General features: G+C 43.6%; 1 protein-coding gene across 2 annotated transcripts in view; it reads right to left on the reverse strand.

The window, feature by feature from the left end:
• The window catches only part of poli (polymerase (DNA directed) iota), a 77,216-nt gene extending 53,917 nt beyond the window's left edge, over positions 1-23,299 (reverse strand). The window contains exons 1-2 of one of the 2 annotated variants that reach the window (XM_087990611.1): positions 23,117-23,254; positions 1,777-1,838 (exon numbers count right to left, since the gene is read on the reverse strand). Coding sequence is in view for 1 of the 2 variants with exons in the window: in XM_043721093.2 (XP_043577028.1) it covers positions 23,117-23,276 (160 nt within the window). In the remaining variant the exon portion in view is untranslated. Of the gene's footprint in view, positions 1-1,776; positions 1,839-23,116 lie in introns of both variants that reach the window. The other variant, XM_043721093.2, reaches the window with a different exon arrangement.
• Between the last annotated feature and the right edge of the window lie 2,098 nt (positions 23,300-25,397).

The raw sequence follows: 25,397 nt of genomic DNA on the forward strand, positions 1-25,397 counted from the left end.
AAGGACAGTCAGTGGCTATGATTTATTTGGATTTTCAAAAGGACTTTTACAGGATGCTACACAGGAGGCTGCTATACAAAATAACAGCCCATGGTTAGGGACTAGGTCGGGATGTGGTTAGAGGATTGGCTGACTGGCAGAAGGCAGTGAGTGAGGAGAGTGTCTTTATCAAAATAGCAGCTCGTGACTAGTGGAGTTCCACCGGAGTCAGTGTTGGGACCATAACTATTCATGTCATGCATTAATGGTCTGGATTAAGGAACCGAGGGTATTGTCACTAAGTTTGCAGATCACACAAAGATACATCGAGGGGCAGGTAGTGTTGAGGAAGAGGGAGGCTGCAGAAAGAACTGGACAAGCTAGGAGACTGGGTAAAGAAATGGCAGATGCAATCCAATGTGGAAAAGTGTGATGTTATGCACTTTGGTAGGAAGAAAAGAGGCACAGACTATTTTCTAAATGTGGAATCGAAGTCATTGAGTGAATTTAAGACAGACATAGATAGCTCCTTGATTGCTACGAGGATCAGGTTTATGGAGAGAAGGCAAGAGAATGGGAAACATATTAATCATGATTGAAGGTGGAGCAGACTTGATGGGCTGAATGGTCTAATTCTACACTTATCTCTTATGGTCTAATCATTTATGATCTGTGCTGACTTAGCTGATCTCAGCAATGGTGGTAGTAGGCACTACAATTCACCTCAGCAATCTTTGTCTTGAGAGAAAAAGTGCCAGAGTTATCACATGCAAAATTACAAACTGTGGACTAGATCTTGACTTTTTGTGACAATGTGGTAATGGAAAAACAAAAGGGAAGGACTAAAAGCAGCTGCTGCCTCTCTATCACACGTTTTACAGTGTTGCGCAAAGTCAAGCCTGTGTGTGGGAATGTTGGATGAGAATCTAGCTAGGCTTCCCCAACCCTTTATAGTCAAATAAATCTACTAATGTTCACTGCATTGATTGGGATAGAAGGCAGGTGATACTCATATGAGAGTGTATGTCTTCAAACGAAGCAAAGACAAAAGGGGTAGAGAAAAAGAAAATTCATTCAGAAACAGTAGACCGACGTTGTAATGAATCACAATCTGCCTGGATTGGAAGAATATGATTCCATGATTTAGACGGCATTGACTCCAGAGCTAAACAAATCGGCAAGTCTGAGAAGTCAAAAAGATTTTTTGAAGGTCCTTTGTTTGTATCAACAAGAAGCGTTGTACTCAGTGGTGAATCAAATTTTCAAGCTGTTTCAAATCTCTTGAGGGCTTTCAGCAATGACTGAGGCAATTCTGCAAAAACTATTTATGCATTACTCACTTCTTGAATTCAACTGTCAAATCACGAAAAGAAAAATGTTGACACTTGCTGAAATTAAAAGCTGGAATGGATGAGGAACTGGTTATTGGGGGGGGGGGGGGGGAAATGAACAGCTGCTTGTTGTTCAACACAACAAATACATAATATAATCCCTCATACAGCACTCCCCACATAGAATGGTCAGGTGAAATTTATAAGAGATGGAGAGAAAGTGGAAAATAGGAGTAGTGACAGGAATGCTGAAATCATAGAATCATATGAAACAGAGGCCATTCAGCTTATCATTCCTGCACTGGGTCTCTGAAGCAGCTATCTAATTAATTCTGCTTCCCTTCATTTCTTTCAAAGCACTGCAAATCTTTCCTTTCCAATTCACTCATGACATTGCTAATGAAACATGCCCATCAAGCATCCATTATTTAAGCAAGATGATAAGGAAAAACCAGGAATTACTAACCGGTCAGCCTGACATCAGTGCTGGGTAAGTTATTGGACGGGAGTCTGACGGACTGGATTTACCTGTATTTGGAAAAGCAAGGATTGATTAGGGATAGTTAACATGACTTTTTGTGTGGGAAATCGTGCCTCAATAATATGATTAATCTTTTTGAAGAAGAAGATTGATGAAGGCAGAGCGGTAGATGTTGTCTATATGGACTTTAGTTGGCCATTCGATAAGGTTCCGCATGGTAGACTGGTCAGCAAGGTTAGATCACATGGAGTACACTGAGAGCTAACCATTTGGATACAAAATTGGCTCAAAGGTAGAAGACAGGCAATGGTGGTGGAGAGCTGTGTTTTGGAATAGAGGTCTGTGACCAGCAGTGTGCCACAAGGATCAGTGCTGAGTCCATTGCTTTTTTTCATTTATATAAATGATTTGGATGTGAACATAGGAGGTATGGTTAGGAATTTTGCAGATCACACACCAAAATTGGACAGCGAAGAAGATTACCTCAGAGTACAATGGGATCTTAATCAGATGGGCCAGTGGGCTGAGGAGTGGCAGATGGAGTTTAATTTAGATAAGGTCTTTTCCCTGGGTTAGGGGAGTCCAGAAGTAGGGGGCATTGGTTTAGGGTGAGAGGGGAAAGATTTAAAAGGGACCCGAGGGGCTACTTTTTCACACAGAGGGTGGTGCGTATATAGAATGAGCTGCCAGAGCAAGTGGTGGCGGGTGGTCCAATTACAACGTCTTGGGCATAATTCCTCATGGAGGGCTTATGCCCAAAGTGTCGATTCTCCTGCTCCTCGGGTGCTGCCTGACCTGCTGTACGTTTCCAGCAGCACACTCTTCGACACTGAGCTCCAGGATCTGCAGTCCTCACTTTCTCTTTCTCTTTCTCCCTCTACTTAACAGGCTGACAAGCAAGGAAGGTTAAAGGTAGGAAGCCCCAATTCCTTGTGCATGAATGTAATGAAAGAGGAGGAAAAATGTTCTTCAAAGGTAAATCTCTGCACATGTTCTTCAGGATATTGTCCTCAGGCCAAGTAATTTCAATTGCTTCATCAACGACATTCCCTCTATCATAAAGTCAGAAGTGGGGGACATTTGCTGATGATTGTGCAATATTCAGCACCACTCATCACTCCTCACACATCATAAGACCATAACAAATAGGAACAGAACTAGGCTGTTTTGTTCCTCGAGCTAGCTCTGCCATTCGATAAGATCATGGCTGATCCAACATTTCTTATATCCACTTTCTTGATTCCTACTTATTAAGAATCAATTTATCTCAGCCTTAAATATACAGAAGGACTGTAACCCCACAGCTCCATGTGGCAAGGAGTTCCAAAGACACTCAACCCTCTGTCAGAAGAAATTCTCTTCATCTCAATCTTAATGGTTAAGAAAAAGAAGAAACCATATGTAAGGTATAGACAGGATAGATCGAGTGAATCCTGAGAAGAGTGTAAAGGCAGTAGGAGTATACTTAAGAGGGAAATCAGGAGGGCAAAACGGGGACATGAGATAGCTTTGGCAAATACAATTAAGGAGAATCCAAAGGGTTTTTACAAATACATTAAGGAAAAAAGGGTAACTGGAGAGAGAATAGGGCCCCTCAAAGATCAGCAAGGCAGCCTTTACGTGGAGCTGCAGAAAATGGGGGAGATATTAAGTGAGTATTTTGCATCAGTATTTACTGTGGAAAAGGATATGGAAGATATAGACTGTAGCGAAATAGATGGTGACATCTTGCAAAATGTCCATATTACAGAGGAAGAAATGCTGAATGTCTTGAAACGCATAAAAGTGGATAAATCCCCAGGACCTGATCAGGTGTACCCGAGAACGCTGTGGGAAGCTACAGAAGTGATTGCTGGGCCTCTTGCTGAGGTATTTGTATCATCGATAGTCACAGGTGAGGTGCTGGAAGACTGGAGGTTGGCAAACATGGTGGCTCTGTTTAAGAAGGGTGGTGAGGACAAGCGAGGGAACTATAGACCGGTGAGCCTGACATTGGTGATGGGCAAGTTGTTGGAGGGAATCCTGAGGGACAGGATGTACATGTATTTGGAAAGGAAAGGACTGATTAGAGATAGTCAACATGGGTTTTTGCGTGGGAAATCATGTCTCACAATCTTGATTGAGTATTTTGAAGAAGTAACAAAGAAGATTGATGAGGCCAGAGTGGTAGATGTGATCTATATGGACTTCAGTAAGGCGTTCGAAAAGGTTCCCCATGGGAGACTGATTAGCAAGGTTAGATCTCATGGAATACAGGGAGAACTAGCCATTTGGATACAGAACTGGCTCAAAGGTAGAAGACAGAGCGTGGTGGTGGAGGGTTGTTTTTCAGACTGGAGGCCTGTGACCAGTGGAGTGCCACAAGGATCGGTGCTGGCCCCTCTACTTTTTGTCATTTACAGAAATGATTTGGATGCGAGCATAAGAGGTACAGTTAGTAAGTTTGCAGATGACATCAAAATTGGAGGTGTAGTGGACAGCGAAGAGGGTTACCTCAGATTACAACAGGATCTGGACCAGATGGGCCAATCAGCTGAGAAGTGGCAGATGGAGTTTAATTCAGATAAACGCGTGATGCTGCATTTTGGGAAAGCAAATCTTAGCAGGACTTATACACTTAATGGTAAGGTCCTAGGGAGTGTTGCTGAACAAAGAAAACCTTGGAGTGCAAGTTCAAAGCTCCTTGAAAGTGGAGTCGCAGGTAGATAGGATAGCGAAGAAGGCGTTTGGTATGCTTTATTTTATTGGTCAGAGTATTGAGTACAGGAGTTGGGAGGTCATGTTGTGGCTGTACAGGACATTGGTTAGGCCACTGTTGGAATATTGCGTGCAATTCTGGTCTCCTTCCTATCGGAAAGATGTTGTGAAACCTGAAAGGGTTCAGAAAATATTTACAAGGATGTTGCCAGGGTTGGAGGAACTGAGCTACAGGGAGAGGCTGCACAGGCTGGGGCTGCTTTCCCTGGAGCGTCGGAGGCTGAGGGGTGACCTTATGGAGGTTTACAAAATTATGAGAGGCATGGATTGGATAAATAGACAAAGTCTTTTCTCTGGGATCGGGGAGTCCAGAACTAGAGGGCATAGGTTTAGGGTGAGAGGGGAAAGATATAAAAGAGACCTACGGGGTAACTTTTTCACGCAGAGGGTGGTACATGTATGGAATGAGCTGTCAGAGGAAGTGGTGGAGACTGGTACAATTGCAACATTTTGTTTGGAGGGATATGGGCCGGGTGCTGGCAGGTGGGACTAGATTGGGTTGGAATATCTGATCAGCATGGACGGGTTGCACCGAAGGGTCTGTTTTCATGCTGTACATCTCTATGACTCTAAATTGGTGCCTCTTTATTCTGAAACTATGCCATTCAGTTCTGCACTCTCCAATGATGGAAAACAACCTCTCTCCATTACCCTGTCAAGGACCTTAAGAATCTGACTTGTTTCAATGTGATCACCTCTCATTCTTCGAGTTGCAACCAGTTTAGCCTTCACTCAGAAGACAATGGCTCCATACCATGATTAATCTTTGTGAACCTTCTCTGAACTGCACCTGAAGCAATCCATTCCCAAATGCAGCAAGATGGCGATATTACCCAGATTTTGGCTGACAAGTGGCAAACTGCATTTTTCCACATAAAGGCTAGGCAAGAGACATCTCCAACAAGAGAGAGTCTGAACATCACCCCTTGACATTCAGTGACATTCCCATTACTAAATCTCCATTGTCTTAAGGGAACTGGAGATGAGCAATATATACTGTCCAGCCAGTAGCACCCACTTTCTGTGAGTGAAAAGAAACTAAAAACCATGAATCAAAGACAAGACTATTCAGATCTGGGGAAATCATTTTACAGAGAAGTGTCATCCTTTTGGCTTAAGAAAAAGACTGAGGAAACTTAATGTGTTTCTTATTTACAAGGAGGGAACTGAAGTTGGTTGGTTTAAGACGAGATTTGATTATAGCCATTGTTCTGTATGTTCCCTTTGAAAAGAAAGCAGTGAAATGATTTGCCTGCAGAACTGGTCTTTCTTAAATATTTAAAGTCTGTCTCCTGGAAAATTTGTGAATCATATAGAAAGGAACAGGGATATATTTTAACTTTGCTCATAGGATGTAGAGTGGCATTTAAATAAAGCACCCTGCGCATGCTGAGGTTCCAGTTATTATTGTCACTGGACAGTTAAAGCATACAACTGTTCAGGTAGTAGGGCACGTTAGAGAGTCTTGTAAAGATCATTTCATCCTGATTGATATTTTAGAGGAGGACTGGGTGGAGGTGGGCGGTGAGTATTGAGGTGGGCAGTGAGTATTGAGGTGGGCGGTGAGTATTGATGTGGGTGGGCGGGGGGGGGGGGGGGGGGGGGGGGGTGCGGAATGGTGAGGTGGTTAGCATGCCATTTCACTGCTGAAGAAGAATTGCTGAAAAATGTACATTTTTAACTTCCTTTTATGGGATTAAACCAGGCCAGGCTTCTTCAGCACAAGATACAGAAGTTGTTTCTACCCAGCTCTCATCTGGATCAGCTGTCTGTCTAAAATGCAGTTGGGCTTGATAGCAGCAACCAGTCTTGGGATAATAAACGGCTCTCGACATACATGACACTCTAGTGCCATACAATGACCATCTCTAACAAGAAAGAATTTAATCATCGCCCCTTGACATTCAATGATGTTACCATCACTATCCTGGGGACTACAATTGATCAAAAACAGAACTGGGTCAGCCATATAAATAGTGCCGCAACAGGAGCCGGTCAGAGGCCAGGAATTTTGCAGAAGTCATTCAGGTCCTGACTTCCCAAAGCCTGTTAACCATCTTAATGGGAGGCGACAGCCTGGTGGTAATACCATTACACTATTAATCCAGAGATCCTAGTAATGTTCTGGGGACCTTGGTTCAAAACCTGCCATGGCAGATGGTGAATTCAATAAATATCTGGAATTAGGAGTCTATTGGTGACCATGAAACCATTGCCAATTGTTGGAAGAACCCATCTGGTTCATTAATATCCTTTAAGTAAGGAAACTGCTGTTTTAACCTGGTTTGGCCTACATGTGACTCCAGATCCACAACAATGTGGTTAACAATTAACAGCCCTCTGGGCAATTAGGGTGGATCATAAATGCCAGCCTGATCAAAAGAAAATCTACAAGACACATGTCATAAGTGTGATGGAATACTCCCCACATTCTTGGGGTGAGTACAGCTTCAACAACGCTCAAGAATCTTATTGCCATTCAGGACAAAGCAGCCTGCTAGACTGGTACCTCAGCCATGAACTTAAATATTCCCCACCCCCCTCCTTATGACTGACACTCTCTTTCTGAACCATCTACAAGATGCATTGCAGCAGCCTTGGCATCATCTTCTAAACTGATAACTTTATCACTTTCAAGGGCCAGGCTAAAAGGATAGCAGATGGTAGGCAAACCACTATTTATAATTTGTATTCAAAGTTGTGCACAATCCTAATTTGGAGATATATTCATAGAGAAAATTCCTAGAACTTGTTAGCTTACAGCATTTAAGAGTGTAGCTGCACCATATAAAATTGCAGTGGTTCAGGAAGATGGCTCACCCAATTAGGGATGGGTAATAAATGTTGGCCTAGTCAGTGATGCTGACCCCATGAATGAATTTTTAAAAAACGGCTGAAAGAAAGTTCTGACTTTCACTGGGCTTTCTTGCCACCTGCTTTGAAGAACACGTTAAAGTTGAAGAGACAGGATACCAGCGGTTTAGTCAATTTTAACTGCCCATATTCTGCGCAGCTACTTTCAATATTACTCATTGTATTTCCGAGCTCCAGCTGTCTCTTAGTGCTCACAACTTTTAGAAGCCTCTTTAAAGAACTCTGTCACCATTATTCCTGCTGAAATGCCTATTTGTAAGACAATACCCTGCATAACTGAGGTCAAAACTTCAGTTGATTTCTTTGCAGCAGAGAAGGGGGCGGGAGGACCTGATTGAAGTGTTTAAGGTTCTGAGGAGCATGGACAGGATGGACAGAAAACAGCTGTCACTAAGAGTCAATAACAAGATGGCAGACGTTTAAGCTGAACAACAGGAGGGAGCTTGAGGCGATATGGTTTCACCCAGAAGATGCTAGGATCTGGAATGTACTGGCTGGAACAGAAGTAGATGTGGATAACCTCACAACCTTACATGGATGAGCACTTGAAAACATTCAAGGCTATGGGCCTACAGCTGGAAAGTCACATTTCATCTTGATGGGCCGCAGGGCCTCTTCTGTACTGTGGCCTAACCAATTTTAAATAATTCCAGCATTATATCCAGTTTTATACTCTATATTTCATCCAATAAACATGAAGTGTTCCATGTGCTTCCCTCTCCACCTTATCTAAATTTCCTGTCATTTCGAAGCACCTGTGGACATGCACTCCAAGGTCTCCCATTTCTGCACCCCTCAGTTCTCCCAGAATCACAGAAATGTAACGTTGCAGAATGAGTCAGCCCATCATGTCAGCACTTGTTCTATATCCTAATGCCAGTCTCTGCACACTGAAATAATCATCCCACGCCCTTCGAATGGCTCAATAGAACCTGCCTCTACCACATTTCCAGACAATACATTCCATGCCTTAATGACTTTCTGTGTGAAAGGAAGCTTCTTCTCACATCACCCTTGCCTCATTTGCTTCACTTTAAATTGATGCCATCTCGTTCTTGTATCTTTTATGAGCAGAAACAGTTTCTCCTTATCTCTTTGTCCAGCCTGCTTATGATTTGAATACCTGTAAAATCTCCTCTCAACCTTTTTCTCTTCAAGTAGAATAGTCCAACTTCTTCAACTTATCATAACTGAAGTTTCACAATTCTTATAAATCGCTTCTGCACTGTCTGCAATGCATTCACATCTTTCCTATAATGCAGTGCCCACAATTGTATACAATACTCCACCTGAGGTATAATAAGTATCTTAAGCAGCCCTCCAAGGGGGCGCAGTGGTAATTTGGCGCACCGACCTCTACACCACTGAAGCCAATTCACAGACACCTCCTCTTACTGCCCCCCCTAACCACGACTTCACATCCCATCACCAAACTATCATTTCCCAGAATATCCATAACCTTATCACCTCAGGAGGTCTCCCACCCACAGCCTCCAACCTCATAGTCCTGAAGCCCCGAACCGCCTGATTCTACTTCTTACCCAAAATTCACAAACCAGACTGCCCCGGTCGACCCATCGTCTCAGCCTGCTGCTGCCTAACCAAACCTATCTCCGCATACCTTGACACCGTCTTGTCCCCCTAAGTCCAGGATCTCCCCACATACATTCGAAACAGCACTCACACTCCCCAACTCATCCACGACTTTCGTCCCCAGCCCCCAATACCTCCTTTTCAGCATGGACATCCAGTCTCTATTCACATCCATCCACCATGACGAAGGCCTCCAAGCCTTCTGTTTCTTCCTCTCCTCCTAACCCAACAAATACCCTTCCACCGACACACTCATTTGATTGGCTGAACTGGTCCTCACCCTCAACAATTTCTCCTTTGAGTCCTCCCACTTTCTTCAGACAAAAGGGATAGCCATGGGCACCTGCATGGGCTCCAGCTATGACTGTCTCTTCATCCAGTACGTGGAACAGTCCATCTTCCGCAGCTACACCTGCACCATTCCCCACCTTATCGTCCACCATCTTCTGCTCCCATGAAGAGGCTGGACAGTTCATCAACTTCACAAACACCTTCCACCCTGACATCAAGTTTACCTGAACCATCTTGAACGCCTCCCTCCCCTTGCTGAACCTCTTCTTCTCCATTTCTGGTGACTGACTCAACACAGACATTTACTTCAAATTTACTGACTCCCACAGCTACCTGACTACGCCTCCTCCCATCCGCCTTCCTGTAAAAACACTATGCCTTACTCCCAAATCCTCAGCCTCTGTCACATCTGCTCCCAGGAGGACCAATTCCACTCCAGAACATCCCAGATGGCCTCCTTCTTCAAGGACTGCAATTTCCCCTCCCATGTGGTCAACAATGCCTTCCAGCGCAACTCCTCTACTTCCAGCACCTCTGCCCTTGAACCCCACCCCTCCAATTGCAACAAGGACAGAACTCTCCCAATCCGTACCTTCCAACCAACCAACATTCAGATACAACACTTCATCCTCTGCCATTTCTGCCACATAGAACATGGATCATTTCAGCTCAGTACAGGCCCTATGGCCCTCGATGTTGTGTCATCCTGTGGAACCAATCTGAAGCCTATCTATCCAACACAATTCCATTTTCATCCACATGTTTATCCAATGACCATTTAAATGCCCTTAAAGTTGGCGAGTCTACTACTGTTGCAGGCAGTGTGTTCCATACCCCTACTACTCTCTGAGTAAAGAACATATTTCTGACATCTGTCCTATATCTATCACCCCTCAATTTAAAGCTATGTCCCCTCATGCTAGCCATCACAATCTGAGGAAACGGCTCCCACTGTCCACCCTATTTAACCCTCTGATTATCTTATATGTCTCAATGCAGTCACCTCTCAACCTTCTTCTTTCATGAGAATTGCCTCAAGTCCCTCAGCCTTTCCTCAAAAGACCCTCCCTCCATACCAGGCAACATCCTAGTAAATCTCCTCTGCATCCTTGCCAAAGCTTCCACATCCTTCCTATAACGCAGTGACCAGAACTGTACGCAATACTCCAAGGGCGATCGCACCAAAGTTTTGTACAGCTGTTGTATGACCTCAGAAATTCAATCTCTCTAGCAATAAAAGCTTACACAGTGTATGCCTTCTTAACAACCTTATCAACCTGGGTGGCAAATTTCAGGGATCTATGTATTTGGACACCAAAATCTCTCTCCTCATCTACACTATCAAGAATCTTATCATTGGCCTAAAATTAAAAATCACACAACACCAGGTTATAGTCCAACAGGTTTAATTGGAAGCACACTAGCTTTTGGAGCGACACTCCTTCATCAGGTGACTATCACCTGATGAAGGAGCGTCACTCCGAAAGCTAGTGTGCTTCCAATTAAACCTGTTGGACTATAACCTGGTGTTGTGTGATTTTTAACTTTGTACACCCTAGTCCAACACTGGCACCTCCAAATCATCATTAGCCCAGTACTCGTTATTCCTGTTATTCCTTCCAAAGCGAATTACCTCACACTTTTCCGCATTAAACTCCATTTACCACCTCTGAGCCCAGCTTTGCAGCTTATTTACGTCCCTCTGTAACCTGCAACATCCTTCAGCACTATCCACAACTCCACCGACCTTACTGTCATCTGCAAATTTTCTAAACCATCCTTCCATGGCATCATTGAGGTCATTTATAAAAATGACAAACAGCAGTGGCTCCAAAATAGATCTTTGCAGTACACCACGAGTAACTGAACTTCAGGAAGAATGTTTCCCATCAACCACCATCCTCTGTCTTCTTTCAGCTAGCCAATTTCTGATCCAAACCTCTAAATCACCCTCAATCCTATGCCTCTGTATTTTGTGCAATGCCGACCATGGTACACATTATCAAACGTCTTACTGAAATCCATAAAAACCACACTAACCGCTTTACCCTCATCCATCTGTTTGGTCACCATCTCAAAGAACTCAATAAGGTTTGTGAGGCACAACCTACCCTTCACAAATCAGTGTTAACTATCCCTAATCAACTCATTTCTTTCTAGATGATTATAAATCCTATCTCTTATAATCTTTTCCAACATTTTACCCACAACCACAGTAAGGCTCAGTGGTCTATAATTACCAGGGTCCCTTTCTTGAACAAGGGGACAACGTTTGCTATCCTCCCATTTTCTGGCACTATTTCTGTTGACAATGATGACACACAGCCAGTGTGGCACAGTGGTTAGCACTGCTGCCTCATAGCACCAGAGACCCGGGTTCAATTCCCGCCTCAGGCATCTGTCGGTGTGGAGTTTGCACATTCTCCCCGAGTCTGCGTGGGTTTCCTCCGGGTGCTCCGGTTTCCTCCCACAGTCCAGAAATGTGCAGATTAGGTGAATTGGTCAAGCTAAATTGCCCGTAGTGTTAGGTGAAGGGGTAAATGTAGGGGAATGGGTATGGGTGGGTTGCTCTTTGGAGGGTCGGTGTAGACTTGTGGGGCTGAAGGGCCTGTTTCCACACTGTAAGTAATCTAGTCTAATCAATGGCCAGCAATCTCTTCTCTGGCTTCCCAGAAAATCCAAGGATACAGCCCAGGGGACTTACCTGTCTCGTCCAGTAGCCTGTATCTCAGTATTCTCCTCAACAACATTGTCTTTTTCTAGAGTGAATACTGACGAAAAATACTCATTTAGCGCTTCCCCTATCTCCTCGGACTCCACGCATAAATTCCCACGACTATCCTAGGTTGGCCCTAATGTTTCTCTAGTCATTCTTTTATTCCTGATAAACCTATAGAAAGCTTTAGGGTTTTCCTTGATCCTACTTGCCAGCGACTTTGCATGTCCCCTCCTGGCTCTTCTTAGCTCTCTCTTTAGGTCTTTCTGGAGAACTTGTAACTCTCAAGCACCCTAACTGAGCCTCGTCCAACATATACTTTCTTCTTCCTCTTGACAAGAGATTTAACATCTTTAGTAAACCATGGCTCCCTCGCTCGACCACTTCTTCTCTGCCCAACAGGTACACACTTATCAAGGACACACAGTAGCTGTTCCTTGAATAAGCTCCACATTTTAATCCCCTGCAGTTTCCTTCCCCATTCAATGCATCCCAAATCTTGCTTAATCGCATCATAATAGTCTTTTGCCCAGCAATATCACTTGCCCTGCTGTATATCCCTGCCACCTACAAACAGACCCCACCACCAGAGATATATTTCTCTCCCCACTCCTATCTGTGTTCCACAGATACCATTCCCTCCACGACTGTCTTATAGAGTCATAGAGATGTACAGCATGGAAACAGACCTTTCGGTCCAATCCGTCCATGCCGACCAGATATCCCAACCCAATCTAGTCCCACCTGCCAGCACCCGGCCCATATCCATCCAAACCCTTCCTATTCATATACCCATCCAAATGCCTCTTAAATGTTGCAATTGTACCAGCCTCCACCACATCCTCTGGCAGCTTATTCCATACACGTACCACACTCTGCGTGAAAAAGTTGCCCCTTAGGTCTCTTTTATATCTTTCCCCTCTCACCCTAAACCTATGCCCTCGAGTTCTGGACTCCCCGACCCCAGGGAAAATACTTTGCCTATTTATCCTATCCATGCCCCTCATAATTTTGTAAACCTCATTGGGTCAGCCCTCAGCCCCAGCCTGTTCAGCCTCTCCCTGTAGCTCAGATCCTCCAACCCTGGCAACATCCTTGTAAATCTTTTCGGAACCCTTTCAGGTTTCACAACATCTTGATAGGAAGGAGACCAGAATTGCACGCAATATTCCAACAGTGGCCTAACCAATGTCCTGTACAGCTGCAACATGATCTCCCAACTCCTGTACTCAATACTCTGACCAATAAGATAAAGCATACCAAACGCCTTCTTCGCTATCCCAACTACCTGCGACTCCACTTTCAAGGAGCTATGAACCTGCACTCCAAGGTCTCTTTTTTCAGCAACACTCCCTAGGTCCTTATCATTAAGTGTATAAGTCCTGCTAAGATTTGCTTTCCCAAAATGCAGCACCTCGCATTTAGCTGAATTAAACTCCATCTGTCACTTCTCAGCCCATTGGCCCATCTGGTCCAGATCCTGTTGTAATCTGAGGTAACCCTCTTCGCTGTCCACTACACCTCCAATTTTGATGTCATCTGCAAACTTACTAACTGTACCTCTTATGCTCGCATCCAAATCATTTCTGTAAATGACAAAAAGTAGAGGGCCCAGCACTGATCCTTGTGGCACTCCACTGGTCACAGGCCTCCAGTCTGAAAAACAACCCTCCACTACCACCCTCTGTCTTCTACCATTGAGCCAGTTCTGTATTCAAATGGCTAGTTCTCCCTGTATTCCATGAGATCTAACCTTGCTAATCAGTCTCCCATGGGGAACCTTGTCGAACGCCTTACTGAAGTCCATATAGATCACATCTACTGCTCTGCCCTCATCAATCTTCTTTGTTGCTTCATCAAAAAACTCAATAAAGTTTGTGAGACATGATTCCCCATGCACAAACCCATGTTGACTATCCCGAATCAATCCTTGCCTTTCCAAATACATGTACATCCTGCCCCTCAGGATTCTCTCCAACAACTTGCCCACCACCGAGGTCAGGCTCACTGGTCTATAGTTCCCTGGCTTGTCCTTACCACCCTTCTTAAACAGTGGCACCACGTTTGCCAACCTCCAGTCTTCTGGCACTTCACCTGTGACTATCGATGATACAAATATCTCTGCAAGAGGCCCAGCAATCACTTCTGTAGCTTCCCACAGCGTTCTCGGGTACACCTGATCAGGTCCTGGGGATTTATCCACTTTTAACCATTTCAAGACATCCAGCACTTCATCCTCTGTAATCTGGACACTTTGCAAGATGTCACCATCTATTTCCCTACAGTCTCTATCTTCCATATCCTTTTCCACAGTAAATACTGATGCAAAATATTCATTTAGTATCTCCCCATTTTCTGTGGCTCCACACAAAGGCCGCCTTGCTGATCTTTTAGGGGCCCTATTCTCTCCCTAGTTACCCTTTTGTCCTTAATATATTTGTAAAACTCTTTGGATTCTCCTTAATTCTATTTGCCAAAGCTATCTCATGTCCCCGTTTTGCCCTCCTGATTTCCCTCTTAAGTACTTTCTTTATACCCTTCTAAGGATTCACTTGATCTATCCTGTTTGTACCTGACATATGCTTCCTTCTTTTTCTTAACCAAACCCTCAATTTCTTTAGTCATCCAGCATTCCCTATACCTACCAGCCTTCCCTTTCACCCTGACAGGAATATACTCTCTCTGGATTCTTGTTATCTCATTTCTGAAGGCTTCCCATTTTTCAGCCGTCCCTTTACCTGCGAACAACTAAATCCAATCAGCTTTTGAAAGTTCTTGCCTAATACCGTCAAAATTGGCCTTTCTCCAATTTAGAACTTCAACTTTTAGATCTTGTCTATCCTTTTCCATCACTATTTTAAAACGAATAGAATTATGGTCGCTGGCCCCAAAGTGCTCCCCCACTGACACCTCAGTCACCTGCCCTGCCTTATTTCCCAAGAGTAGGTCAAGTTTTGCACCTTCTCTAGTAGGTACATTCACATACTGAATCTGAAAATTGTACACATTTAAGAAATTCCTCTCCATCTAAACATTTAACACTATGGCAGTCCCAGTCGATGTTTGGAAAGTTAAAATCCCCTACCATAACCACCATATTATTCTTACAGATAGCTGAGATCTCCTTCCAAGTTTGTTTCTCAATTTCCCTCTGACTACACCTTATCCCAATCAGGTGATCATCCCTTTCTTATTTCTCAGTTCCACCCAAGTAACTTCCCTGGATGTATTTCCGGGAATATCCTCCCTTAGTATAGCTGTAATGCTATCCCTTATCAAAAATGCCACTCCCCCTCCTCTTTTGCCTCCCTTTCTTTCCTTCCTGTAGCATTTGTATCCTGAAACATTCAGCTGCCAGTCCTGCCCATCCCTGAGCCATGTTTCCGTAATTGCTATGATATCCCAGTCCCATGTTCCTAACCATGCCCTGAGTTCATCTGCCTTCCCTGTTAGACCCCTTGCATTGAAATAAATGCAGTTTAATTTATTAGTCCTACCTTGTCTCTGCCTGCCCTGACTGTTTGACTCACATCTGTTCTCAGCTGTAGCCGTCTCAGATCGATCTCTTTCCTCACTATCTCCCTGGATCCCACCCCCCCACCTTACTAATTTAAATCCTCCCAAACAGTTCTAGCAAATTTACCTGCCAGTATATTAGTCCCCTTCCAATTTAGGTGCAATCCGTCCTTCTTGTACAGGTCACTTCTACCCCAAAAGAGATTCCAATGATTCAAAAATGTCAATCCTTCTCCCATACACCAGCTCCTCAGCCATGCATTGATCTGCTCTATCCTCCTATTCCTGCCCTCATTAGCTCACTGTTTGTTAATTTTCCCAGATGCACTCCGATGTCCAGCGATACACGAATTCAAACAGCAAAGGCAGTAACTCTGCAGGTTTTCTCTCTCTCTCTCTCTCTCTCTCCCCCCTGCACTGTCCTCACCATGTGCTTCCTTTGTCTGCTCTTCTCCCTTTTAAACTGCTGTTGTTTTGACGTTTTTTTAACAAAGTTCCAAAACAATGCAACAGCATATAAAACAGTAATTGCTGCTCCTGGAATTCAAGGAAATCACCTCCAACACCTGAAATACCTCAAAAAAAGGAGCAGCTCTTACAGCCAGAAATTTTTCCCGTCCTCCATCTTGGATTACCCAGAATACATAAGTTTTGTTTGGTCCACGCTCCCCAACCACCCACCCTCCACTCCCGGCACCTTTCCTTGCCACCACAGGGTAAAACCTGTGCCCACACCTCCCCTCCTCACCTCCATCCAAGGCCCCAAAGGATTCTCCCACATCCAACAGAGATTCTCCTGCACCTCCACACGTCATCTACTGTGTCCGTTGCACTTGGTGTGGTTTCCTCTACATTGGGGAGACAGGATGCCAACTTGCGGAACGTTTCAGAGAACATCTCTGAGACACATGCACTAGACAACCCCACCGGCCTGTGGCTGAACACTTCAACTCCCTCTCCCACTCCGCCAAGGACATGCAAGTCCTGGGTCTCCTCCACCACCAAATTCTTGACACCCAAAACCTGGAGGAAAAATGCCTCATCTTTTGCCTTGGCACCCTCCAACCAAACGGGATCAATGTTGATTTCACTAGTTTCTTCATTTTCCCTGCCCCCACCTTATCCCAGATCCAACCCTCAGCACCACACTCTTGAACTGTCCTGCCTGTCCATCTTCCTTCCCACCTATCTGCTCCACCCTCTACTCCGTTCTATCACCATCTCCCCCCACCTCCACCTACATATCGCATTCCCAGCTACCTACGCCCCAGCATCAACCCTCTCCCATTTATCTCTCAGCCCCCTTGGGCCACCCCCCTCATTCCTGATGAAGAGCTTATGCTTGAAACATCTACCCTCCTGCTCCTTGGATGCTGCCTGACTGGCTGTGCTTTTCCAGCACCACTCTTTTTGCTCCTGTTAATAAAGCTGAGAACACCTACTAACTGCTCTCTCTACCTTTCCTGCCACCTTCAATTAACTGTGCACTCTGCTCCTGCATACCCTTTAGAATTGCATCCTCTATTTGTATTGTCTTTCATTGTTCTTCCAATCAAAGTGAATCACCTCCCACTTCTCTGTATTGAACTTCATCTGGTCATTCCACCAACTTGTCAATGTCCTGTTGGCTATTTGTCATTACCTCCATAGCTTTTTCTGCACTCCCCAAATGCGTGACTTCACACTTTGAATTCCATTTGCTCAGTCAACCAAATTATTGATACACTTCTGGGATCAAGAACTTTCCTCTTCACTTTCAGCCACACAGCCAAATTTGCGTCATCTAAATTTTTTCCAATGTAAGTCCAAATCATTAATGTACACTAAATACAATAACATACAAGTAGCAAGATACCCAGCATGAGAAACCATTTTCCATTTGCAAAAACATCCATTACCAATTACCCTATTCTTCCTATTGCTGAGGCAATTTTGGATTGAATGCTCACATTCTCTGCGTCCCATTAACATTTTTTTTCCTGGCCAATCTGCAATGTAGAATCTTGTCAAACACATTACAAAAATCCATATAGACAACATCCATTGCACCTAATGTATGTCAATCATACAGTGAAAAAGAGTCCAAAATCAGAAATTGCTGGAACACCTCAGCAGGTCTGGCTCTATCTGTGGAGAGAAAGCAGAGATAACATTTTGGGTTCAGTGATCCTCCTTCAGCATATGTCAACCTTTTTCTGAAGAAAGGTCACTGGACCCGAAATGTTATCTCTGCGTTCTCTCCACAGATGCTGCAGGACCTGCTGAGTTTTTCCAGCAATTTCTGATTTTCTTTCTGATTTCCAGCATCCACAGTTCTTTGCTTTTTTGTCGTTTTGTAAAGAAATGGCCTGTTAGCCCATTAAGTCTGCAATGCCAAAAATACACCAAATCTACAGTAGCCCCTTTGTTCAGCACTTGGCCCCATTGCCTTAAATGTTATGACATTCCATGCACTTATCCAAGTATTTTTTAAAGTTTGCTTTAAATACCTCTACTACTCTCCCACGCAGTGCATTCTGGACCCTACCACCCTCTCGGTCAAAACATTTATCCTCAAGTTCCCCCAAACCTTCAACTTGAAACCCTTGTTATTAACCCTTCAACTAAGGCGGAAATTTCTATCCATTTTGTCCATGCCTCTCATAACTTTATACCCCTACATCAGGTCTCCTGCCAAACTTCTGTGCTCCAAAGAAAACAAATCTATGCTTATCCAGCCTCTTTTCACAGCTCAGATGCTCCATCCCAGGAAACATCCTGGTGAATCACCTCTGAACCCCCGCCAGACCAAACACATCAGTCCCTATAGTCCTAAAGACCAGAAATGCACACAGTATTGAAGCTGCAGCCTAACCAAAGTCCTGTACAACTCCAAAATAACCCTTCTGCTCGGATAACCTATGCAGCAACTATTTCTTTCTTGTTCCTTCCTCAAAAAAATTTAATTAATAAGACCTTCCCCTAACACAACCATGCCAACAATCCCTGACAAATCAGTGCCTTTTTAAGTGACGGTCTATTCAGTATCTTAGGATTGATACTAATAATTTGCCCATCACCAAAATCAGACTGACTGGTGATACTATCCCGCTCATCTTTTATCAACAATGGTACATTTGCAAACTTCTAATCTTCAGGTATCTCGCCTCTATCGAGTGAGGATTGGAAAATGATCTGCAGAGCATCTGTTAATTCCTTAGGCTTCCATGGTGATGTTGCCAACTTTAAGGATGTCAGTCTCTCCACTGCTTCCTTTTGTATTACGCATATTGTGTCTAATATTTCACACTCCTCCTCTCTGATTAGAATGTTTGCATTATGAATATGTGAACAACATACTCATTTAAAACCCTGCCTTTATCTTCTGCAGCATTCAAAAAATACCATCCACATCTCATCCCATAGGGTCAACTCTTCTTTAGTTACAAACAAAAACAGAAATTTCTTGAAAAACTCAGCAGGTTTGGCAACATCTGTGGAGAGAAAGCAAGGTTAACATTTCAGGTCCAGTGACCCTACTTCATGACTGACTGTAGTGAGGAAAAGGAGAAAGTGAGGACTGCAGATGCTGGAGATCAGAGTCGAGACTGTATTGCTGGAAAAGCACAGCAGGTCAGGTAGCATCCGAGGAGCAGGAGAGTCGATATTTCAGGCATATGCCTTCATCAGGAATGCTGATTGCTGAGGAAAAGGTTGGTAAACATTATTAAAGATGGTGTTGAGATGGGGGGAGAGAATCCAATAAGAGATGCAGCCTAGTGAGAGAGAACAACAGTTGGGCAGACAAAGGAATGGATGACAGTCAACCTGGGAGAATCAAGAGCTGCTAATGGGGACCACAAGCGGATGACAGTGGGTTGTTTGTGATACAAGCCCATGTGATGACAAGCCTGGTGTGTATGGTAAGGAAATGGGAGATAGTGCTCAAGTCCTAAAATTGTTGATATTGAGGCTAGAAGGCTGCAGAAGCAACCAAGCAGAAAATGAGATACTGTTCCTCCAGCTTGCGCTAAGCTTCACTGAAGCACTACAGCAAGCCCGAGACAGAGATGTTGGCCAGGGAACAGGGTGGTGTGTTGAAGTAGCAGGAGACCAGAAACTTGGGGTCATTTTTTGCAGATAGAAAGTAGGCTAGTCTCCTCTGTGTAGAGGAGACCACATTATGAACAACAAATACAGTAGACTACATTGAGTAAATGCTGCTTCACCTGGAAGGTGTGCTTAGGGCCTTGCAAAATGAGAAGGGAGGAAGTACACAGGCCGGTGTTACTTGTTATGTGATTGCAGGGGAAGTGCCATGGATGGTAAAATGCCTCAGGAATGTGGGGAGGTGTTGGGAGTAGAGAAGGAGTTGACCAAGATTCCGCAAAGGGAACAGACCCTGCAGAAGGCTGAGAAGGGAGAGGAGGGGAATATCCGTCTGATGCTGGCATCCCGCTGGAGGTAGCGGAGATAGTGGCTTATGATCCTTTGGAAGTGGATGCTGGTGGGATGGTAAGTGAGGATGAGGGTGACCCTATCTCTGTTGTGGGAGGGAAGCAAGGGGTTGAGGGCCGAAGTGCAGGAGATGGTCGGAGCCGGCTGAGGGTGCTACCAACCACTGTGAGGGGGAATCCTTAATTGAGGAAGAAGTTGGACATTTCAGAAGTCCCCTTGTTGAAGTTCGCATCATCAGAACAGAGGTGGAGGAACTGGGAGAATGGAATAGAGTCTTTGCAGGAAGCAGAGTATGAGAATGTACAGTCAAGGTAACTTTGGGAGTTGGTGGGTTTGTATTGCATATTGGTGGCCAGCCTAAACTCAGAGATGGTAAGGAAGGGAAGGGAGAAGTCAGAGATGGACCAGGTAAAGGTGAGTGCAGGATGGAAATTGGAAGTGAAATAGATAAACTTTTTCCATTTTCTTTTGTTAACTTTTTGCTCTTAATATACAGAGAAAACGTCTTTGGGTTTTCCTTGATTTTACCTGCCCTCTTTCTTTTCCCACATATTTTCTTTGCCTTCCTTCTTTTATTTCTTTTATTTCACTACTGCAGTTTGTATGTAAAGAAATACAAAACAAATTTAAAAAAAAGCTTTTCCTTTCTCATGGGAGGTTGAATAAAATATGGTTAATCTTCTAGAAGACTAGCTCCTGCCAGAAAAATTGACAATCTGCTGGAATCAACTGACTACTAACTACATAGATAGCTATCAGGAAGTGATGCTGGTAATTAAAAGTGTTAACTTTGCAATTAAAAAGTGTTAACACATCAGCTAACACCATTGTTGCAATGATTATCATCAAAATCCATATGCACATTATGCAATTTTAAAAGCCAAATTTACAGTATATTGCATCTCAACCTAAAGACTCTAATCCCCATTATCACCAAGTTAAACTCCCTACTCACCACCCCCAGAGATGGATCTAAAAGTTATCAAAACAATTTTTCAATTTGAATTGTGACAGAGCCCACAACCATAATAGCCACAATTTCCTGAATTAGTTTGTCAGTTCTTAATCGCAATTGTGTCCTGCAGGATAGGTTTTGTGCCTTCATTTTCGCTTTGCTACAACAAAATTCGAAAATGGTTTTGCCTGCAACTTTCTTAAAGAAGTCAGTTGCTCCTCAGATCTAAAAAAAGGCGGAAAGACATCCTTGATGGTTCAGTTGATAAATGGCACATTACTGAACCTGTGACAGAGCTGAGTAATCAGACTGTTTATTTACAGGGCACCATTTTTAACCCATCCCTAATTTCTCTTCAACCAAGTGGCTTACTAGACCAGTTAAGTGTCAACCATATTGGTGCAACATTGGAGTCATAACGGCCACCATTACTGATACCAGCTCTACATGTAGATGTCTTAATTGGGTAGGATTGAATCCTTATCCCCAGAAAATTAGCCTGCGCCTATGGATTCCGGAACTGATAATATTGCCACTACACAACCATCTCCCCTAGGTATAATTTCAACCCTCGTACAATCTAGGTACGTGCTACATCCTTGATGATTGTCTAGTGGTCACTGCTCCAAAGTAGGATAATGCAGATATCCCCCTAGGAACACGTCAGAATTGTCACATATTGCATCTGGACAAATAGCTTAACAGCACCCATTATGAGGGATCACACATCATGGAGATGTACAGCATGTAAACTGACCCTTCGGTCCAACTTGTTCATGCTGACCAGATATTCTAAATTAATCTAGTCCCATTTGCCAGCACTTTGCCCATATCCTTCTAAACCCTTCCTATTCACGTATCCATTCAGATGCCTTTTAAATACTGTAATTGGACCAGCCTCCACAACTTCCTCTGGCAGCTCTTTCGATACATTTGCCACCTTTGCATGAAAAGGTTGCCCCTTTGATCCTTTTAAAATCTTTCCCCTCTTACCCTAAACCTATTCCTTCTAGTTCTGGACTCCCCCAACCCAGGGAAAATACTTTGCCTATTTATGCTACCCCTTCCATGCCCCTCATAATTTTATAAAACTCTTTAAGGTCACCCCTCAGCCTCCGACACTCCAGGGAAAACAGCCCCATCCTAAGGATCTGAATCTGTTTCATCTTATAAAATAGCAAGAAGCAATTCCTATAATGCCCCTTCATCCATCCAAGATATACAGATTGTTAGAATCCCACATTTTCTTCCAGATACCCTGGTCAATAATGGCAAGTGCTGTTTGCCCAATGTTGGACCAGATCAAAATCAGACATCAAAATTCATTTCTGAAAATCAACATTTGATTCGCATTCCTGACATGTCCTGCGTGTGTTGTTGATACTGGGCGACTCGTCAGTTTTCAACAAGTGTTTCCTCACACCCATCTCATCATCAGCAACATACATTCCTCAACTGAATAAACTGTGGCCCAACATTTCAACTCCCCCTCCCACTCTGCCGAGGACATGGAGGTCCTGGGCCTCCTTCACCGCCGCTCCCTCACCACCAGACGCCTGGAGGAAGAACGCCTCATCTTCTGCCTCGGAACACTTCAACCCCAGGGCATCAATGTGGACTTCAACAGTTTCCTCATTTCCCCTTCTCCCACCTCACCCCAGCTCCAGCCTTCCAGCTCAGCACCACTCTCATGACCTGTCTTACCTGCCTGCCTATCTTCCTTTTCACCTACCCACTCCACCCTCCTCTCTGACCTATCACTTTCCTCCCCACCCCCATCCACCCCATTGTACTCTTTGCTACCTTCCCCCACCCTCCTCTCTGACCTATCACCTCCATCCCCCCCCCCCCAATCACCTATTGTACTCTATGCTACTTTCTCCCCAATCCCACCCTCCTCTCATTTATCTCTCCACTCTGCAAGCACTCTGCCTCTATTCCTGATGAAGGGCTTTTGCCCGAAAGGTCGAATTTCCTGCTCCTCGGATGCTGTTTGACCTACTGTGCTTTTCCAGCACCACTCTAATCTAGATTCCCATTTCTCAACTGAAGCCATGAACCCGCCCTGTAAGCTGCCATTATTTGGTTTGCAATTGGCTAAAGATAACAATTCAAATACGAGGCACTATATTTTGAGCCTCCAATTTGGCAGACAGAATGACGTTGGCTTTCAGTTTCACTAGTACCTGTCAAGTCACTGCTTGCTGCAGCAACAGGAGCAGGAGACGCAGGGCTGCTGTCAACGTAGTCAACTGTGCAACACCATTCCCGTTCATCTTCCTCCTCCTCCTCTTCCTGTAAACTGTAGCGAGGGTTGTCTGCTAACTCATATTCACTGAACTCCATAATTAATGAAAATCCTGAGACATTGCAGGATACCGACTCCACAACAAATCAACCAGCAAACCATATGAGGTGGACAACCAAAATATGCCCCCAAACCACTGCAATCTTTGACGCACTTTACTGTAAAGTATAATGTTGGCATGTTACAAGCTTTATCGGAAAATGCATTACTTCAAACTCAGTGAAGTGTTGTTGGAGTTGGATTAGTCATCGAGAGAGGATTCAAACTGAAACAACCACAGAAAAATGCTGGAGAAACTCAAGAGATTCTGAACAAAGGGTCACACTGGACTCGAAACGCTCACTCTGTTCTGCTGTCCGCAGATGCTTCCAATTCTGCTGAGGTTCTCGAGAATTTTTTTTTTAATTTCAGATTTCCAGCATCCGACCGCGGACACATTTATTTGCAGGATTTAAACTCTGCCTGAGTCACTGCAGCTCCATTTGAAAATGGACCGTGGACGGATTTTAAATTGTTGAACTTTTTTTTCAACCAAAATACCTCTGTTCAACAGAGTAACTCATTTCGTGATACATCGTGGCCTTCACTTTGCATTGTAGCACATACTGATACATGGTCAGTGTGCTGTTTTCCCTTTCCATCAGTTATGACTCAGAACTGAACAGGAGCAAGGAGCAATTCCTGGCAGGACAGGGTGCACCACAAAGCCACCAGGACAATATTTCAGGGGTTTGTAGACATAACAAACACTTTAGGGCATTTAAGAGAAAAAAAAGTGCTAGATCTAAAAAAAACTCTAACTCTCTTCTATACTTCCTATTCTCAAAGAAAATACTGGAGAAATTCAGGTCTGGCAGTATCTATGGAGTGAAACAGAATTAATGTTTGGAGTTCACTATGACTCTTCTTCAGAAAGTATAATAAATATTAATAAGTATAATAAATATATAATAAAATATTATAATAAAGCGTCCCTGTGGTAGCTGCCAGCATATTCTACATCAGGCCAATGTGATCACTCCAGACAACATTAAATGAATGTAGTTGTCATGGTAATATGGGTTAAAATATTGATAAATGTAAAGGTAAAGATTTTTGTGCAGAGCATCTTTTTCAGCTTACTTCTTAGCCCCTTTGACAAAGAGGTTGAACTGTGACATTGAGGTGTTTCCTGGAAATAATCCAGTTCTCGGAACAGACGCGATAACCCTGTGGTAAAAAGCAGCAGTAATTGACACTGAAGCAGAATTGTTTCCACAGCAGCAATTGTTTTCTGCAGCTCAATCTTTAAACAATGTTCATGATACCATAGATGCGAGTATTATATTGTTATTTAAAATTTTTCATTGCATTATGGGTTGCCCATTGAACTTGTAGTCCTGTCATACCTCTTATCAACCCTTGATCTTCCTTACTTGATCCAAAGCAGGCCAAGCAGAAAATGCTTGAAATACTCTTTGGGTCAGTTGGCATCTTTGAAGTGAGAAACAGAGTTAACATTTCAGGCCAATGACCTTTTGACAAAAGTTTCTTACTTATATGCAGCCTAGATTTCAGCTAAGTGCATATTTGGAAGATGCAGTCTGGTTCACCTTTTTAGTTTTTCCTCCCTCTTTATATAAACACATAAAATTTCAATTAATGAGTGAATGTTTCAATTAGGTTTCAATTCCATTTTATTTCTTTAACTGCTTTGGTTTACTGGCTGTTGTCAATGATTCTTATACGAAATTGTGGGACAAGCCAGAGAGGTAATATCCCTAATAAGTTACATTCGTTTATTGGGAAGTACTGCAACCTCCATTTGACATCTTTCTGATTGACGTGTCTGATGAGGACAGATAGCAAGTCTAGAAATTTCACTTCTTGCCGTTTTATGGAAAGGGGTGTGCCAATCATATTCTCATCATTCTTTTATCAAGATGTCTTTTCTATTCTTTGAAAAGCTCTGTGTATTAGGGATTGTGTTTGTACAGGCAATGCCCATCCTCTGATATTTTAGTCAAGTCTGAGCTTGGATGTTGTGCGGTGACAGACTGCTTGAACGTGCCAATATGCACTGTGAATATACCTGCACCACACCACGTCATTTTAAGCACAGCAGTTAAAGAAGGCAACTCACTACCATACTCTCAAGGATAGTTAGGAATCAGTGATTG

This window comes from Chiloscyllium plagiosum, unplaced genomic scaffold (genome assembly GCF_037043375.1).
Source record: "Chiloscyllium plagiosum isolate Xiang-an unplaced genomic scaffold, Cpla_swu_hap1 HiC_scaffold_1, whole genome shotgun sequence".
NCBI lineage: Eukaryota > Metazoa > Chordata > Chondrichthyes > Orectolobiformes > Hemiscylliidae > Chiloscyllium > Chiloscyllium plagiosum.